Raw genomic sequence first — 19,007 nt, 5'->3', positions numbered from 1 at the left:
AATCATGTCAAATAGTCTTTGTGCATGATTTCCTTTAGTGTCCATGACATGAAAGTTTGGTTACATCAAGATAAAGGGTTAAATAATTAACTACTAAATAAATTTGATAGCCAAAATATCATTTAGATACACCTGCAGATCCTTCTGTCAACAGTGCATACAGGAACCTATTTACAACATCCATATATATCTTTATATTTCACTCTGTGATAAAAACTAGGTAGCAACAAACTGCTGAGGTTTCACCTTCAACAGCATCTTTAGACACAAAGTTGTTTCCCCAAAGAGGTGAAATATTATAAAATGTGGAGTCCAGGAATATACTGCATGAAAAAACTTTTTTATTACAAGAGAAATAGAAAAGATAAAAGCATTGTTGGCATCATATAGGCTTATCACAGCACAAAAGCACCACAGACACAATAAACCGATATGAAAACTAGAGAGAAAAAGAATATGAGATAATATAATCAGTCTCATACGACCGGAAAGAAAACACCAGCAGCACTGAGAACAGAGTCAGCAGCTCCACAATCACAGAGCGTCTTAAACAATGTACAGAGGGTCCATGAAGGCTTCACGGAGAGTCTATAAAACTCTATACAAAGTCAGGTGGGCACTGTATGTCTGAATGAGACAGATATAATAACCAAGACAAGACAGACACACATCAAATCCTCAAATAGTCCATCTCACCTTCACCAAACCTGCGTTTGGAGAGAGAAAAATACTGGCTGTGATAGGCTAAAACACTGCCCGAGTCCTCCAAACCAGCAAACGCTCAATCATTTGGTGTCTCAAAGGCTCAAGTAAACACTCAGAGTACAAACACTAAAAGGTACTCTGAGAATATATCTGAAGAATTTCATTGCAAACTGAGACATCCACAGTGTGACAAATGCAACCCCCAGTCAGCTGCGACAGTAAATTTGTTCTGACATCATACTTCCTAATGGAGAAATACTTTCTGAGTTCTCGCCTCTTCAGTCTCAAATTGCTGACTGCCGTTTTATTAAAGGAAGGGGAGAGCTTGGAGACCTTTGATGCTTCTGTTTTCATCCTTAGATTCATCTGTAGGTTTTATTCTTCATCTTATTTACATTAATTTTCTATCCCTGTTATGTTCATTCTGTCTTTTTTTTGGATGTGAAGCACTTGGTGCATGTGATTTCTTTGTTGTAAAGCACTTTGAGCTGCAATTCTTCTATGAAAGGAGCTATCGAAACAAAGTTTAGCATTATAATGACACAGTGAAAAAAGCTAAAACAATGATAACAATAAAGACTGTGAATTATTTCTAACCCTGGTGTGTTTTTTGGTCAGACATGTGAAGTAATGACTACATCTGCTTGAATTCAGGTGTTTTTTTGTCACTGGATGATTTTCTTTTTGGACCCTACAGTGTGTAATGATGCATTCATGTGCACGTTGTGACTGCAAGAACCTGTAGGTATTGAAGAATGAACATTATGATGTTTTGAAATAAAAGCACATTTGAGACGCAGGGCCTGTTCAGGGCAGTTAAGCGGCCATTGAGACAGTTCCTGCACTGCTGATCCTTTGATAAAAATGTGCAGATTTGTTCTATGATACCTTTGCTTGATCACATTTTGTTTGTGTATTTAGAAGAATATATTTTAAAAAGTGTAAAGATTGGCCATAGGCTAAGGAACAAGTGATTCATTTTTGGTGTGGATCCACTGATGACCTCTTAACATCGTAAGAAAAGGCTAAATTTACCTTCCTCATTTTCTCTTTAGCTACTGCACTGACTCAAAGGAAAAAAAATCTTGCACATTCATCTCATCATAAGTGTTTATCACAGTGTTTTTGATGCAAATCTACATGCAAATTGTGTGGATTTTACAGCAAAGGTATCTTTTCTATTTCCTTATTATAACTTATAAATACATCTGCAGCCGTAATATCTCTAGCGGCTGTATGTCGATTTCTATCTGCGTTAAAGCTTTCTCCTGTTCAGTTGCTTTAGAAATGTTACCCAAAGGTTGCAGAAAACTTTTGGGACTGCTGCCCTACTTGAGGATGTGAGTAAGCAAGTGAGGCTATATGGAGTGGTGCCAGCATTAAAGAAAGAAGCTTCACAGCTATTTGATTCGGTATGCAAATTTTTCTTTTCTGCAGACAGCGCCCGAACAACCGGAGCAGCTTTAGTGGTCCTTGAATGTGGCTTCACAGGCTTTTAAGCCTGAATGATCCAAATCCTGAGAGACAGACAGCAGTGAGAAGATGTTGAAGAGGAGCAGAGGTTTTTAAAAATGATCTTTTACACCTATGAATAACTAGACGGTATGACCTTTTGGTCCTCTAGCCGCGCTGATCATACTATACAAGCTTGTCCAATATGACGTGTGCCACCACATACAAGTTAACACTAAGAGTACATACAGATTTCAAATATACTTTTTATGTGTTCAAGGTACATGCATTCACGTGTAAACATAGACTCAGCCGATTAGAGGCTCTGGATTCATGGGAGTCAGATAGTATAAGATACGTACAAACACACACACACATACACACACACACACACACACACACACACACACACACACAAGCATACACACACACAGGTACAGGCACACACACCTGAGATGCCTTAATATTGGGCCAGATTGTTCAACAATACTATAGCTTCAGTTTCCTTTCAAGTGTGAGATGTATATGGTAGTAGTGTGCTATCAGTAGTGGCAGTAAGTCAGTCTTCTGGCAGTGCTGAATCAGAACCTGTCTGAGGTTCAACCATGTAACTTTAACAGGCTCTATCAAATGGGTCCCATTCATTAGGTTGAAGATGATGAAGATAATCAGCTGACACTATAAGTACATTAGAAGAAAATATAGATGAAATCGACATGTACTGTACGTCATTGATAAATATATACTGTAGAAATCGCACTGATGACATCTTCACTTACTAAACCTAATCAACATTAGTAAACTATTAGAATTCAGTAATTAAGCTTGATCATCTACTGTGTAGAGCCTGATAAATGTGGAAGCACACAGGTAAAGTCTCCAAGACTAGAACCATGAATATCTGTATGTTCAACATAAAAGATCACTCTACAGTCATGCTTGATATGGACATCACAGTAAATCACCGACTGAAGCGACCGCTGTTAAACCATATATGTCCTACAGTGTGGATAGCACAACTAATAGCAGTAACAGTAATAATACTATCTAACGCTCTGAATTGGAATAGTAAATTACTGATGTTGCAACCTCCTAAATACTATCAAACCAAAACAACATCTCCTGTTAATGATGATAATAATACTTTAAATAATGTCCTGAAACGAATTATGATAGTCGAGTCAGCTAATTGTAAACATTGTCCTCCCTTTGACAATAAGACAATGCCTTCAATTCAGCTTCTGAACACTGAATCTGGTCGTGCACCACGTAGAGAGAAATCTCCAAGAATAGTATTTTAACCCCTGATCATTGGAATGAAACCAAAATTTCCTGAAAAATAACTTGAAATTGAACTAAACTGGGCTAGTAAAAACAAAAGCTTTGTCCCACTTAACAGGCTGCCTCCTTTGAAGTCCACAGCTATCACATCAGGCTGAAAGGGCGTCTCAGTACAAGTCTTCTCCAAACTGGTGTATTATTTCCTGTATCTACTACAGAATCCTCCAATCCACTGCATGGCAGGCAGTTGCTTAATGGTGCGTTCAAAGGTCCTCATCAACTCATAAAGTCAGGAGGCGTCACAAAATCACATCATATTTACCAGGTAAGCCACGAGAAAGCCGGTGCAGGATGTAAACAATGGAGGCCAAGCAAAAGGTCCACTGTTTGCTAAAGCTATCGCAGCGTATCGAAGATAAACGTAAAGATCCAGTTTGTGGGATTTTGGAGGCCCATTGGCAGAAATGGAATGTAATATTCACAGTTATGTCTTAATTAGTGTAAAATCACCTGAAAATAATAATCGGGTTTTCATAATCTTACAATGAGCTCTTTATATCGATAGAGCATGTGGGCCCACTTCCACAGAGGCCACCATGTTTCTACAGTAGCCCAGAATGGACAAACTAAACACTGGCTCTAGAGAGAGCCTTTCGTGTTTTTCTGTTTTTAGCGGCCACTGTAGAGGAGGGTGAGACGAGTTGGTTGCAATCTGCAGCCTCACCACTAGATGGCACTAAATCCTACACACTGGTCCTTTAATGCTATGGAGACGTTCACCATCATGGTGCCCTGAGGACGAATCCTAATAACTTTTCCTTTTGGGCCACCAAAGTTTTTACTTCTCCAGTGAAATCTACCACATGGGTTTGTGTAAAAGTTTGTACATTCATGGTTCCCAGATGATATATCTTAACGACTTTTGTTAACCCCCAAGCCATTATTGTTACCAGGAGCTTCACATGTGTGATTTTAAAGGAAAACTGCTGGATTAGGTTTCCATCAAATTAGATCTGTATGGACATTTAAGTACAGCCTCACAGGGCACCTAGCATGGCTGTGGACTCCTGTTATAACTTTGTCAGCCAATCGGGTCTCACTTCCTGGTGACGAATATGGATTTGTTTTCCTTAACGAGTTGAGGATCACCTGAATGCAACATTAATCTTTGCTATTATAAGGCTATGCGTCTTATTTGAGCCTACTTCAGCCTACTTGCTTTCCAAAGGAGGCACCGCCTGAATTGGGACACAGCTCACATCATCCCCTTGAAGTTGCTCGAACACTGGAGCTACTCCCTGTGAGGTCAGCGCTGATGTCATCTGGAGGTCTGGACCTGATTGGGTGGCTGAGCATAGAGGTACTTCCAGATGGCGTAGTAGTGTATGGCTGCTCCCATGGCTACAAACAGGTGCCAAATGGCGTGAGCGAATGGGACAATGCCATCACTTTTGAAAAAGACCATCCCCAGACAGTAGCACGCTCCGCCCACCAACAGCTCACCCAACCCCGACTGCTCCGGCTGGGAAGAAGCAGAAGTATGGTTAAGTTTTGAAGACACTGCATCAGGGAAAAAACGTGACGACTGTAAGTGAGAATATGTGTGTACTGACCATTGAGAGGATGACCAAGGCAGGAAAAACTCCCATCACCGTATAGCAGATCAACTCCATGATCTTATACCTGATCCAGAGAGCAATGTTTCAGCATGGAAGATGATCCTTAGCTCTGGGACAAAATAATTTCAACTCAATAGTCCACTGACTAGCTTTTTCTGAGCTTCCTTCCAGGAAATATATATCCCCCTCTTCAGTCCCCCTCTCCCCACTGCCCTGTCATGTTTGAAATGGTGGCTGATGTTAAGACTACCAACGTTTGTGGACTGACTTTTTAAACCCGTGTTCAGCATCGATATTGACCTAAGTGAGCGAAGCCAGTGTTGGCCAAATGCCACCGAGTTGCACTAAATTTGCGTGTGTCGCTGAAAGATGAAGCAAATGTGTAATCTCCATAGATGTCCATATTAAAAGGCCCAACAGCAGAAATAAACATGTTTACACAAAACGCTTTTGGTTTCTGTGGATTATTTCCCTGTTTGTGATAACTCACTTGTTTAAATCACATTAAGGCTTAAAGTTATGCATAATTGCAGGCATGCACGCTTTCAGTAACAGCTACCTGCTGGGTGTCACCAACCAGGTTTCCACCTCAGCTCCACCCATGCTCCACCTCTTTGCACAGTTTTGGATTAGCTGGGTGGAGCCACTGTCACTGAGCTTCATAGACACCTCTGGATGACATCATGGACACTACGTTCGTTGTTTTATACAGTCTGTGGTGTAACGCTACCACTTGTACTTCGCCACTTCCTGCATGTCCTTCAAAATAAATGCATTTCAATATGAGGGCAATAGCCTTTAAACCAACTAATGTTTCCAAAACCATATATTTAGACATTTTCTGCACTTTTTGTCCAGAGGTAGTTTTGAAACTTTGGATGAATGTGTTTTATTACACACATCTAAACCATTTCCACAAAGAGAGGTTTCAAGATTTACAATTTCAGGGAACAAAAGGCTATTTGGGTAAGACAAACTCAGACTGGTGCATCCCTGCACTAGTCAATGGACCTTTGAGATTATTGTGTGACAGCAGTGGAACATTGGATTAGATTAAATGCACAAACTGACCTCTCGTGGAAGAAGAAGACGTAGGTGGTTCCAAAAGAGGCCATGACCCACACCAACCAGCGCATGTGACACGCCCAGGGACCCAGCTCCCGAAGGTTCAGCCTGATAAAGCATGAGCACGAACAAGTAAAGTGTATATACAAATCTCCCCGCATAAATACACACAGACATGCACAGGTAGCAGGCTAGTTTGTTTACCACGGGGCGTAGGAGGCAGCAATGAAGAAATAGATCACCATCCTGTCACACATGTGGAAACAGTGCTCCACAGACCTGAAGAGAGAGACCAAACAGCCTCATGACAACTGAGTGACACTGTTTATACATGCAGCATCAGTGTGTTTGAGATCTCAAAACCAAATCTGGAGTATGCGGACATTTGTTCCAATGTGAATCAGTGAGAGGACGGACAGTGATCAAAAACACCAAAGAACTTCAGCTCAGTCTCTGCAGCAACAAAGGACAATTAGTCCTCATGTCTTTTAACCATATTCATCATCTGCAATGGTACGAACCGTCCAAATACTGTGTTGAAACGTGTGTGTGTGTGTGTGTGTGTGTGTGTACCGTAGGTGGCTCTTCTTCCAGGCCACAGTGTGGAACAGGGTGGAGATGATGAAGAGCGAGCTGAGCCCCGCCCCGTACACCCAGGCTGAAAGTCGCTCCCATTGATCCTCCGACTGGAAGTGCAACAGCGAGCTGCCCAGCAGGCTGGGGATTATCCATAACTAAATGAATTGATAAAGTAAATGAAACATGAGACACACACAGACGAACGTGCAGAACAAACTGACATCTGATGCATGATGTAGGTGTAGTTTGAAAAAAATCTGGAGGTGCCTCTCATTTATCTGTTATGTAAGACCGCTGGATGTTTTTTCCATTTTCACTGAGTGTGTCATTTCATCTCTGTCTTCACGTTAATGATCTCTCTGCGGTGTGTGTGCGCATGTGTGTGTGTGTGTGCATTCACCGCATGCGTGGCACAGTTGGCAGCATGCTCATATTCTGTGGGCTGGTATCTCTTGTTAGGAGGAACGCGGTTGTTCATAAACCTGGAAGCATCACAAATGAACAGATTTAATGTCATACACTCCACTCAAACCTGCCATGAGACATTAGTTTAGGCTGCGTGCGACGATGCGACACCAGCAGAAGTGAAAATAACAAGAATAAAAGAAACATGTTCAACATTACTGATGTCTGCCTTTAAATGCACGCCGTGCTAAAATGTCCTTAAACCCCGTGGAGCATCTTGAACATGTGTGTTCATTTCGATCTCCTAAAATTTCACCCCATCCTGTCCTTTTGCTTAGCAACGCTAGATCCTGCTTCAACTTGTTGCCATGGCTGCTGTTGCCTGGCAACAGTGGGTAACCACGGGCCGACTGAAGCAGAGGCTCGTGCTGGTGATCGCTCTCATAAACAATTCACACACACACACACACACACACACACACACACGCACGCACACACGTAACTCAAACCTATTCGTTTGAAGACAATTTCCACGGAAACCCAAACTGCTCTCCATCAGTGATGTCACTGTTGTCATGGAAACCACCGAGCAGGGATTGTCTTTTTTTTTTCTTCCACGCCAGAAAACTCCTCGTCCCTTTCATCTTTCTTTGCTCATCTCTTCCATCTCCCTCTGCCGTTCCCCGAGCATGTCTCCTCTCTGCTTCCCGATGATTAAATTAACATGCAAGAGGACAAATGGACCGAGACGTCCACGCAGACACACAAAACACACACAAGACGCACACAAGACACACACAAGACACACACACTTACAAACCACAACCCCTCCCTGCTTTATGCTGCGTCTTGCAGAGCCAGATTTCATAAGAGACCTAGATTTAGCGATGTCTCCGTCTCCGTCTCACACACACACGCACACGCACACACACACACACACACACACACACACACACACACACACACACACACACACACACACATTGTTGTAAGAATGGAGGGAGTCAAAATGAGAAGGCGGCAGCCATCGAAGGGAATACCACTCAAATTAAAAATTAATATATATGACTTTTTGTGTATAGTTGATTTTTTCAAACCTTTCTAGCCGAAAGCAGAAATGCTAACATCAAAACACAGGACGGCCTCATCGACACACACATGCTGTGCGAGCATTTATGTGCCATCTCCTCAGGGAAAAAGATAAAACTGTCTACAGTCCAAGTGGAGTGATATTATGATGTTTTCCACCAACACTCACCTCAAACCTTTTTAAATTATATATATATGTATATATCATATGACACTGCTGATCCTTCTGTTGGTACTGAGCTACAAGAGATTAAACTGAAGCAGCGGCGACTGGAAGCTCACAATCCACCTCAGAAAAACATCTTAACCAACACGCCTCATCCTTTCGTTCCTCTTTCTTCGACATTGCGCTCCCGTTCCTTAAGCAGCTGTTTTTAGAGTGACACTCATTTAGAGTTATTAATACTAACTGTCACAGCCCAGAAACACACCGTCCTGTCCCAAATAAAAAGGCTTTCCTTCCAACACTGGCCTCACACTGTCTGACTGACTCTGTGTGTGTGTGTGTGTGTGTGTGTGTGTGTGTGTGTGTGTGTGTGTGTGTGTGTGTGTGTGTGTGTCAGTGCCAGGCCCAGCAGGCTTGGCTGGGTCATTAATGACTTTATCAAGCTGGCTGATAATCACCAGGCCAGAGGCCAAGCAGAGAGACACACTAACTGGACAGAGAGGAGCAGAGCTGCGGAAACATCATGATAACTCTTCTCAGATGACAGCAGGACGGACAGAAGGAGCGCCTCAGCTGTCCTATTGGACCATGAAGACCACAGCCTGAGTCCAGTTAATGGTGAACATTAAATTAATATACAGCATATTTTATGGTCAAGCAAGTCCTGCTCTTTGTGTGAGTATATGTAAAGTAATAAAAGGATGGAAAACATAAACAGTAGTTAAATAATTGAAAAGAAAGTGACAGAAAGTTAATCTGCAACAATTTGGATAATAAATTAATTGCTTAAGTTATTCATCAAGCAAAGATGCCAAATATCCTGTGGTTCCAGCTTTCTAAATGCCAAGATTCGCTGCTTTTCTCTGTGTTATATCACCATAAAGGAGATATATTTGGGTTCTAAACAGCTGGCGGTCGGACAGGAAAAGCACTTTGAAGATGTCACCTCGTGCTCTGGGACATCGTGGCTGGCATTTCTCATTGTCTGATGTTTTAAAGATGAATGAACTGGATAGTGAAAACACACATTAGCTGCAGCTCTGTGAAGCAACAACAAACAAGTGTAACGGTCAAGGATGAATTTTCTGATCCCCGATCATTTAATCAGTTGTTTCAGCTCTGAAATAAAGATAAATGAAAACAGGACTGCTGCCCAAACAAAGCAAAGATTTCACATTTTTCTGCAAAACAACAAACACGATCACTTCCCACCTTCTCCAGTGATCTCATATTCTTAAAGCAGCTAAAATATGGACGCTGTCTCCATATTCAGTGTTTGTGTACATCAGCGAAGGGAATTTTGCTGATGAGCAGAAGACATTTGAGAGGCCTCATCAATATGAGGATTTGTTCATTTCTCTGTTTTATATCACTGGAATCTGAACATCTTTGAGCTCTGGGCTGTTTTGTTTATTCTGAGAGAAGTTGTGATGACAGAACTAGTTTCTGACATTTTACAAAGCAGAAGATGAAGAAAGGACTCCGCAAATGAGCCGGTAATGCAAATCAGTGTCAGCTGCAGCCCTGCTCTGCTCTGTGTGACCCCTTCCTACTGTCAACCCCCCCACGATGGCCTGGACCCCGACCCAAGTCCAAATATGAATAAAAACATAAAAATAAAAGTGGAAGACATGATATTTGTTTGGCCTGCTGTGCGTTTCAAGAAAGACAGAACACACAGAAAGATGATGATGATGATGAGGAGGAGGAGGAGGAGGAGGAGGAGGAAAGTGGCAAGTGTGTGTGCTAGTAATAATGCTTGTCAAGCAAATAACCCCGGGTCTATATAATTATACATCATCAGTTCAAAAATATTTTGAAATGTTGACTTTTGTTTTTAATGGCTCCATCCATCATGAGCATCCTCATCCTCATCACCCTCATCATCAGCAGCAGCATCATCATTAAAATCTCAGGCATCGACGTGATAAACAATTCAAATTCACCAGCAGCTTCTGATGCCGATCAAATGTGAGATGAAACGCTTTCACCCACCTTACAAGATTCATTTACAGTGGGAATCAGCAACAGTTGACAGCAGACAGACAGAACGGCGAAAGCCTGAATCCCTCTGAGCGTTGCGGCCGCCGCGGTCCGATCACTTCTGCTCAGCTTGTGACGGGCAGCCTCTAATATAACGGGACGAACATCGCCGTTTCACCGGGAACACGTCGTCGTCTTGTCCTCATCTCAAGCAGCACCGGGAGACGGATGCATCCCGACCCAGCTGCCTCCAGGGGCTCCAGTCCGGAAGTGTGGGCGTCGGGGACGGTCTCTGAGGAGACAGCCGCTTTCTCCTGCTCGGCGGTGGTGCTGATGTTGGTGGTCTCTCTCTCTCTCTCTCTCTCTCTCTCTCTCTCTCTCTGTCTCTCTCTCTGTCTCTCTCTGTCTCTCTCTGTCTCTCTCTGCTGGCGCTCCTGCCGCCGGTTCACCTCATCACGACTCGACCAGGAGGGTTGTTTTTCATCACTGACGGCTGCCACATCATTTTCTGAGGGACTGATTCATGGCTGTGGTTATCTGTGGCGATGCGCTCCCGTTCCCGGTTCTACCTCTAGGTGGAGCTGCAGGCGTGGAGCTGGCGGCTAGTTGATGATATAATGATGATGATGATGATGATGATGATGATGGACATATGCTTCATTATTGTGTTCAGCAAAGAATAAACGCTCTTTGAAAGGGCACTCGTTAATTCACAAACCATGGTTAGTTCCCTGATGATGTCATGGTGATGTCATCAGGGTTATCTCAGTTGGGTGTGAAAATCAACTTTTTAATAGAAAGTGAGGTGTGGACTTTGAAAAACTGGGGTTTTTACAACGCAGTTAGGTTCTGTTGAACAGTGGTTGATGAAGTGTTCCAGTCATTTACTGAAGTAAAAGTACTAACACAACACTGTGAAAATACTCTGTTACAAGTTCAAGTCTTGCACTAAAAATGTTACTTAAAAGTATTTAAAGTAAAAGTACTAAAGTAAGAAAAATGTCCTAGACTAATATTATATATTATTAGATCATTATTAGTCATGCATTAATGTAAAAGCAATATTTTACTCTTATAGTTGACGGAGGAGGCTGCAACAAATGATTGTTTACATTATGGATTAATCTCCTGATCATCTTCTCGATTGATGGGCTTGTAAAAAATGCCATCACAATTAATACAGTGATGCGTCTTTTGTCCAACCAATAGTTTGGACATGAGTTCTCAATGAAGTAAATGGGAAAGTGTCTCCAAACTGGTTCTGTACCTTTTATGAAATGCATGGATATGTATTTGTGTACTTGGATCCTTTTGGCAGTGTAGTGAAGCCCCCGTCATCTAACCTGGAGGGATCGGGCAGGGGTTTTGCCTCTTTATTCGATTCTGTGTTTTTCTTGTGTTACTTGGTAAAAAGTATTTTTGAAAAACAGGAGAAAATTAAATACTGACATCACGGGTCCACATTACACCCATCCCACCCACATCTTTGACAAGCCACCAACGAAGCCCGTGAAAATGTCTTCCTTTAATTTCTTTCTCATTTCGTTCATCAACTGTTCTGTTACGTTTTATGTAAATGAACCTTCCCACAGGACGGACGAAGTGCTGTTCCAAAGCCGCCTCCACGCTACCAGGATAGGATTCTTGTGTTTAATCTCTTTATTACTGTTTTTTAATTTTTGCCTGAAAGCAGTCAAAGTAAAAGTTGGTGAGAAAACATCAAAACCAACCTTTAAAACCCTCCATGTGTCATTTCTGTGTGAATCCCCGTTCTCAGGTTGACAAACACACTGTGAACTCCACATTCTGAGCTTTCGGCCGTATCACACGGTCCTCCTCAGCTCAGACTTTACGTGACTCTTGAGCATCTCAGCAGGGAACAAGCGAGCAGACCTGGAGATTTCATGACTTCTCAGCAGCTAATTCTAACATCAAGAATGATCAATGGTCACATTCAACTTCCTCAGATTTCCCAAAACACTAACAAACACACACACAAACACACGCCTCTAAGCATTGTTAAGCACTGTAACAGCAATCATTTATTAAATGCATATTATGACCAGCATAAGCTTTAACAAATACTGTAGCCTTTCATCATGGTTAATATAAAATTCCCGCTTTAAGCATTCAGCTCAGACTGAGCTCTCTGTGATTATACTAATCTAACTCATTAAGTACCGTTTGCAGGCCTGCGGTCAGTCCCTCTGCATACAGTGTTGAGTTTAACAAGCTCAGCAAAGAGCTTCAGAGGGATTACAAACACTGTTTAACCCAGGTCTGATCGTTTAACTTGTGTATAAAAAATACCTGATTAAAATAGGGCCAGGAAGCTTTGTGTAATAAGGCAGCAGTTTCCTTCATATCTCCAGAAGCTAATATACTTTGTGCATGAATGTAAACTTCAACTCAGACTATCTTCAGGTTCTTCATTGCAGACTCCAGAGTCTGAAAAAAAAGTGTGAAATACTCAAAAAAAAAGCATCAAAAAATCATCATGTCAACAAGATACCATCTGTGCACAATGTGTGTGTGTGTGTGTGTGTGTGTGTGTGTGTGTGTGTGTGTGTGTGTGTGTGTGTGTGTGTGTGTGTGTGTGTGTGTGTGTGTGCGTGTTACCTTGACATCCCAGATGCCCATCCCTCCATCCATGCCGGTGGTGCAGAACTTGGTGCACTGGTTTCTTCCTCCTTCCAGCACTGAGATTTCACTGAAATATAGTTCGAGACAAGTCAAACTCTGAAGGCGCCTCAAAATAAGAAATTATTGTGTGTGTGTGTGTGTGTGTGTGTGTGTGTGTGTGTGTGTGTGTGTGTGTGTAAATCAGGAGCCACTGCTGACTTTGAGGAGCTCAATATTTCCAGATCTCAGGGTCAGATCTCACCTACTCTTGACTCAGAAATATACACCTGATTCAAAGCTTGCAAACAGCTTGATGTTTGCCTCGTATCGTGTTTCCACCCGTTACCTGATGCTGTTCTTGTGCAGGGTGGTCAGGTCCTTATCGGTGCTCTGGGTCTCTGAAGCCCGACGGTCCAGGTTCTGGAAGCGTTCCCTGGCACTGATGCCCTTCTGGGCCGCCTGCTTAGGAACGTCCAGCTTGCCACCAAATGTCAAGCTGCCTTTGGCGCTGTCGTACACGAACAGCACCGGGTAACAGTCGTGGCCCTGCAGGAGCACAAACACATGAGGATGCAGTCAGGAAGGCGCCATATGGATGTAAAGTCATTAAATGAGACTAGGCACCGGTCGCTCTCTCAAGATTTAGCTAAAAAGCTCAACACCATCATGTGCAGAATCTTTCTAATGACTTTAATGGCTTTTATTTGTCTCCACCTGTCAGTCCTACCACTGGGAGGCGCCAAAGTCAAAAATTTCAAGCCGTACACAAAGTGACTTTAAGGCGAGAATCTGCATATTTTAAAGAAGAAAAAAAAACATTTCCTTTCTTTTACAAATGAAAATGTAATTTACAAGCAATAAAACAGTTTTTGTAAAATACACTCAGGTTATTCTGCTCCTGATGCTTCTTCTTGTATGATCAGCGTGGCGGCTTACAGCTGTTAGCCTTATTTAGCTAACTTTAGATTCATACTGCTGCTGTGTAACTGACATTACTGAAACGGTTTGTGACTATATGACTTTTGTTACTGTTACACTAAATATTAGCACGTAATAGATGCACTAATGATGATGTCTTTTTCTGATTTAAAGTTTTTTCAGCATTTTTGCCTTTGTTGGATAGTCAATCCCCTAAAATCACATGTGAAGGAAGTTAAACTCCTGGGCCACTAAGATGCCTGATTAATGATTTTAAAGTAACTGTGTTGGAAAATAAAAAGAAGTTCAGGTTGACATCATCTTGTAATTTCTATTTGTGACCACAGGGGGCACTATTCAGCAAGGGACAGTCTTACTGTAAATGACAAATTTGTAATGAAATAAAAATAAATGCCTCCACCTGCTTTTTTCTCAGACTGTACAACCCACCCTCCAAATTAGACTGCTAATAAATATTAAATATGAACAGCAAACCCGACATATTATCACATTATAGATATGAGGACAGAAATATTGGGATAGCTGATCTCGTCTGTGAGCAAAGATAACTTTACAACATTAATGGAGTCAGAGGTTATATGAACTCTGCTGATAAGTCAGTCAGTATCGCAGGTATTTTCCACATTTGGCTCTCTTGTTGAACGGCTTTCAAAGAAAATAAGTAAACGTGAATAACATCAAATAATCTGGTTAATTAACAGCTGAACATGTTCACATATGCACTGAATACTCACGGCTGCTACTAAGCTGTTCTCAGTAATGAAGGTGACACACAGCAGAGGAAGCGTCTCAGAGCTCAGACTGCTGACCCTGTGGAGTCATAGCAAAGGTCAGAGGAGTGCACGCACACACACACACACACACACACACACACACACACACACACACACACACACACACACACACACACACACACACACACACACACACACACACACACACACACACACACACACACACAAATGCTGCACCGCCCTCTCTTACGTGCCGGTCTTGCCCCCCTCTGCGACAGACACAGTGGAGTCATGGGAGGTCCAGGCCAGGCGGTTGCCGGAGTGCGAGAAGCACACGCTGTGCACCCACCCACCGCCTCCGCCCAAAGCCTGACCTGCTCCAGATCCTCCAGACTCGAACAGCATCTCCCCGAACGGCATCTTACTGCCCCAGGGAGTGGGGCCGGGCTTCTCCTCCACTTCCTTAATGTAGGCTGAGAACACTCTGTTGGCGAGAGGGTTCAGGATGTGAATAAGACATGAGGAAGAGAGGAGGAGGAGGAGGAGGAGGAGGAGAGGACGAAAACAATGGCTGACTTATGCTGGGAGGAACAGGCAAATTTTAGTCATAACTCATTCTTTGCTGTCTTTAACCTCTTTTGTTCTTCTTTATGAAAATCAGCTGAAAGCATATGAAGTGTCGACAGTGTTTGTAGGATGATTGAAGGTGTGCTCGGACTTTAGATTTAGATCATGTTAGCAGTTAAGCCTAGTTTACATGTATGACCTCATCTGATTCGCTGTTACCTGCATTTGAAGTCACAGGATCCAGCAGCCAGCAGGACGTTGTTGGGATGCCAGTCCAGACTGAGGATGGTGGAGCGGATCGGCTTCTTGATGTGCTTGCACACCCACCTACAGGGGACAACACAGCATGCTGGAGTCTCCACGTGTGTGGTTCATAGCAATCAAATGCAGCCTTTTGTGTAAACTGGGGGCCGGAAGCCGTCCTCTAAAACCTCACCAGTCGTTTTCCTGCTCAAAGTAGCAGATGGAGATGAGGCGTGAGCCGCTGCCAACGGCAAACTTGTTCTCTCGTGGCGACCACCTCACACAGCGAGCAGCGCGGTTGATCCTGAGGATGACCAGGGTGGGCTTCCACGTGCCCTCTTTCAGGGTCCACACATAGGCATTACGGTCCGCTCCGCAAGTAACTATGCGGTTACTCTCTGGAGCCCAGTCAATACCTGCCGGAGAGAGAAGCTCTTATTGGTCCTTTCCCTCTGTGCTCAATATATTCAAATTCATGATTATATTTAAAGGAATGGTATGACATTTTGGGACACTGTTTTCAAACCAAGAGTTATGAGCTGAGAAGATTGATACCACTCTTTACATTACATTTCATTCATTTGAGAGACATGCTCGTCCAAAGTGATTTACCATTATTATCTCTTCAATTCAGCATTTAAACATTAAGCATTTTGCCTCACACTTATTCACTGCTGCAATTCTGTTGAAATGTTGTATTTTACTTGATTTTATGCATTCTGTGTAATCAATTTTAACCTATATTTTATTATTTTATACTGCCATTGCTTTTTACTTTTATCTTTATCATCATTATCAAGTGGATTTTATCTTATTTTACATAAATTTTTCTCCATCCTGTCTTTTCTATGTAAAGCACTCATGTGGTGCATGTGATTTCTTTCCTGTAAAGCACTTTGAGCTGCAATTCCTGTATGAAAAGTGTGCTACAAATAAAGTTTATCATCATTATTATTATTATTATTATTATTATTATTATTATTATTATTATTATTATTATTATTATTATTATTATTATTATTATTACCACAAATACCAGAAATGGGAAATCAGCAGCCTGGAGTCTTGCTGTGACTCCAGGAAGTCACGGCGCCCCACCAGAAATAGTCCAGTACTTAACCAACATAAAAGCACAATGTGTGCTTTGGATTTACGGATTAAACAAACGAGATGTGCATGTTCACTGGTCAGCTTTAGACATGCTGGTAGGTGGATTTTATTAGCGCTGGACAGAGCCAGGCCAGTATTTGTGCTAAGCTAAGCAGCTGCTGGCTGCAGCTTCATACGGACAGAAAGCAGATACAGATGTTCTCATCTACCTCGAAAACAAGGCAAATAAGTGTATTTCTCAAAATGTGGAACTGTTCCTTTAAATCTTCTGCTTTGTTCATTAGGTACTTCTGGACAGGACAGCTGGAGTTTAAAAGACATGGATTTAACAGTCTTTGCAGACAGGAAATGCATTGCTGTCTCACCTGTCACCTGCCCATTGTGCTCCTTCAGCTCGTGGATCTTGCTCCACTTGGTACCATCTTTCTTGTAGATGTGGACCTCGTGGTTGTTGGGACACAAGGCGATCTCTGAAGCACAAAATCACGTTTAGGCACACTGTGCGTCAGCAGAGAAAGCAGTGAAAATCAGTGAAATGTATAAATGTGAAGTCCACCAGTGTGAGGGCAAAGTGGAGAGTGACTGACGAAGCGAAGTGGAACGCAGAGCAGCTGACTGGGCGCATGAGAACAGAAGAAACTGGAGAAATACAGTATGTATCTGCCTGCAGGCAGCACACAGACACACGGTATCTTTAAATAGACAATGTGCGAGAACTGCGGCCTTCCTTCCCATAATGCAGCAAACTGTGTACGTGTTTTAGTCAGCAGATGAGTCAGAAGTAGTGTTTGTCTGAGAGCAGCAGTGTGGCTGCTTCAGTGTGCATTTTTGGGTTTTCTTGTGAGCGTTCAGTCTGCGAGCTGAGCCAGCTAAAGTGTTCAGCTTGTAAGTTGAGTGAAACTACAACTGCATGACTCAATGACTTGACCACAGCTGCCTATTACATCTGCTTTGCCCAGAAACCAAAGCGCTGATCAAAACAGCCAAATATGGCATTAGTTTCCTGGAGCTAACGGAGCACAAGAGCCTCTCAGAAAGGCCCCCAGACGCCACCCTCAGCCTTACAGGAAACAGGAAATACCTTCTCCCACCTGGGAGCCAATCACAAACCTCCGACTATTACACTATTTGTTCTTTGGCGCAGACTCCGGTTGAAGCAAGATGTTCCATGATGTCTGTGTTTAAAATGGTGTACAGTTTAGAGATGAGGAGACTGAAAGACAAGGCCCAAGCGACCAATCAGAGAAGGCGAGCAGACTCACGGGTACGATCTTTATTCCAGGCATGGCAGCTAATTGGTTCCAGCAGAAAGCTGTAGTACGACATGGCCAATCGGATGTTAGAAACAGACCAGGAAGTGGTGTGAGGAACCAGTGGTGGTGGGCTGGAAGATAACAGCCAAGTCTGGAAAAACAGAAGTTTGAAGGTTCTTGTTAGATGAAAGAGAAAGAAAAACACGACAAAGATACAAACTTACAAACTAAAGTTACAAAAGTATTCATGAAGACAGTGAGAGTTGGTCCAGACTTTGAGGCACTTTGAGAAGTAAAACACACCATCAGCCAATATCAACCGTCTGTGCACAGAAACACACACTGAGCTTATCTCACTCAGGTTGTGTTAATGGAATCCAGACTTTGAGAGGCATGAGGGGAGTGATGCAGGTTCGGGGTCACACACATCCCGCAATCAAACTTCACAGCTAGAGCACACACCCAGGAAATGAAGACAAACATCTCCATCACAGGCAGTTATTTCACAAGCGCTAATTTTACATGATAACATCTACGTTTCTGAGCTCTGAGTGAGTGTGTGTGGGCTGGACCGCCTGTTGCACACATTTTGCTCTTTCCTGAAAATGCATTACACGAACAAAGTGTGTGTGTGACGTGTGTGTGTGTGTGTGTGTGTGTGCATTACTGACATGTCAAAGCAAACTCAGTCAACTGTTAAATATTTTCTAGGCTACTTACCCTGAGGGCTGGCAGAGATGAATGGGTGAATAGCTGCAGAGATGGAGAGAGAGAGAGAGAAGAGAGAAACAGGGAGAGGCAGAGGAAGGTGGCGGATCAAATAAAGATGAGGGTGTTCAGCTCGCGGACTCTGGCCAGTCAACGCGAACGCTAACGACAGAGTGAGCTCAGGAAGAGCGAAGCTGAGCTGAAGAGAGGGAGGAGAGGTCAGAGGGGGAAGTGGAGGAGGGTACAGTGAAGCACAGAGGGGGAGACATACAGGAAGTTTGTGCAGGCTAATGCTCAAGGCAGAAAAGATCACGGGTGCAGCATTTCAAAAATGTGAGAGAATGGGAGCAAACGCTTCATTTTTAACAGGAACAGAAGGGAAAGGAGTTTGAGGTTTTTGCTCCAGTGAAACCAGGAAGAGAGGGAGGAGCACGAATACAATGTTCTGCAAGAGGGAGGAGGTAGAAACTGAGGGGGAGGCCCAAAA

The 19,007-nt window shown here is 42.9% G+C and overlaps 2 protein-coding genes across 3 annotated transcripts; both read right to left on the bottom strand.

The window, feature by feature from the left end:
- Positions 1 to 320: 320 nt before the first annotated feature.
- Positions 321 to 10,929, bottom strand: LOC139349132 (monocyte to macrophage differentiation factor 2-like). Its single transcript, XM_070989661.1, has 7 exons — positions 10,357 to 10,929; positions 7,102 to 7,183; positions 6,696 to 6,856; positions 6,327 to 6,401; positions 6,129 to 6,230; positions 5,052 to 5,121; positions 321 to 4,960 (listed from the first exon to the last, which is right to left on the bottom strand). Exons 1-7 carry the CDS (start codon positions 10,368 to 10,370, stop codon positions 4,757 to 4,759), a joined length of 708 nt encoding a protein of 235 aa, XP_070845762.1. The 5' UTR covers positions 10,371 to 10,929; the 3' UTR covers positions 321 to 4,756.
- Positions 10,930 to 12,355: 1,426 nt separating this feature from the next.
- Positions 12,356 to 18,932, bottom strand: LOC139349118 (actin-related protein 2/3 complex subunit 1B-A-like). Of its 2 annotated transcripts, XM_070989640.1 has the most exons (10): positions 18,533 to 18,932; positions 17,822 to 17,963; positions 16,925 to 17,029; positions 15,643 to 15,865; positions 15,426 to 15,533; positions 14,890 to 15,123; positions 14,640 to 14,715; positions 13,313 to 13,512; positions 12,964 to 13,054; positions 12,356 to 12,792 (listed from the first exon to the last, which is right to left on the bottom strand). In XM_070989640.1, the coding sequence occupies exons 2-10, from the start codon at positions 17,883 to 17,885 to the stop codon at positions 12,754 to 12,756; spliced, it is 1,140 nt and encodes a 379-aa protein (XP_070845741.1). In that variant the 5' UTR covers positions 17,886 to 17,963; positions 18,533 to 18,932; the 3' UTR covers positions 12,356 to 12,753. The 2 variants fall into 2 exon arrangements, with proteins under 2 accessions (XP_070845741.1, XP_070845750.1); XM_070989649.1 differs by lacking the exon at positions 18,533 to 18,932 and having other exon boundaries at positions 17,822 to 18,027.
- Between the last annotated feature and the right edge of the window lie 75 nt (positions 18,933 to 19,007).

The sequence above is a fragment of the Chaetodon trifascialis genome, chromosome 2, assembly GCF_039877785.1.
Source record: "Chaetodon trifascialis isolate fChaTrf1 chromosome 2, fChaTrf1.hap1, whole genome shotgun sequence".
NCBI classification, from domain to species: Eukaryota; Metazoa; Chordata; class Actinopteri; order Chaetodontiformes; family Chaetodontidae; genus Chaetodon; species Chaetodon trifascialis.
Note: the sequence above shows the minus strand (reverse complement) of the source record. Positions and strands in the feature narration are given on the sequence as shown.

Bases quoted from the DNA above. Each gene is read 5' to 3' on its own strand.
- LOC139349132 (XM_070989661.1), bottom strand. The intron at 6,857-7,101 runs GTGAATGCACAC...CAATTCATTTAG, and splicing joins CCAACTGTGCCACGCATGCG to TTATGGATAATCCCCAGCCT. The intron at 5,122-6,128 runs GTCAGTTTGTGC...TCTCTGGATCAG, and splicing joins GTCTTCTTCTTCCACGAGAG to GTATAAGATCATGGAGTTGA.
- LOC139349118 (XM_070989640.1), bottom strand. From the start codon at position 17,885: ATGTCGTACTACAGCTTTCTGCTGGAACCAATTAGCTGCCATGCCTGG. The intron at 14,716-14,889 runs GTAAGAGAGGGC...ATGACTCCACAG, and splicing joins GAGGGGGGCAAGACCGGCAC to GGTCAGCAGTCTGAGCTCTG. The intron at 12,793-12,963 runs GTAACACGCACA...CTTTTTTTTCAG, and splicing joins TGGGCATCTGGGATGTCAAG to ACTCTGGAGTCTGCAATGAA.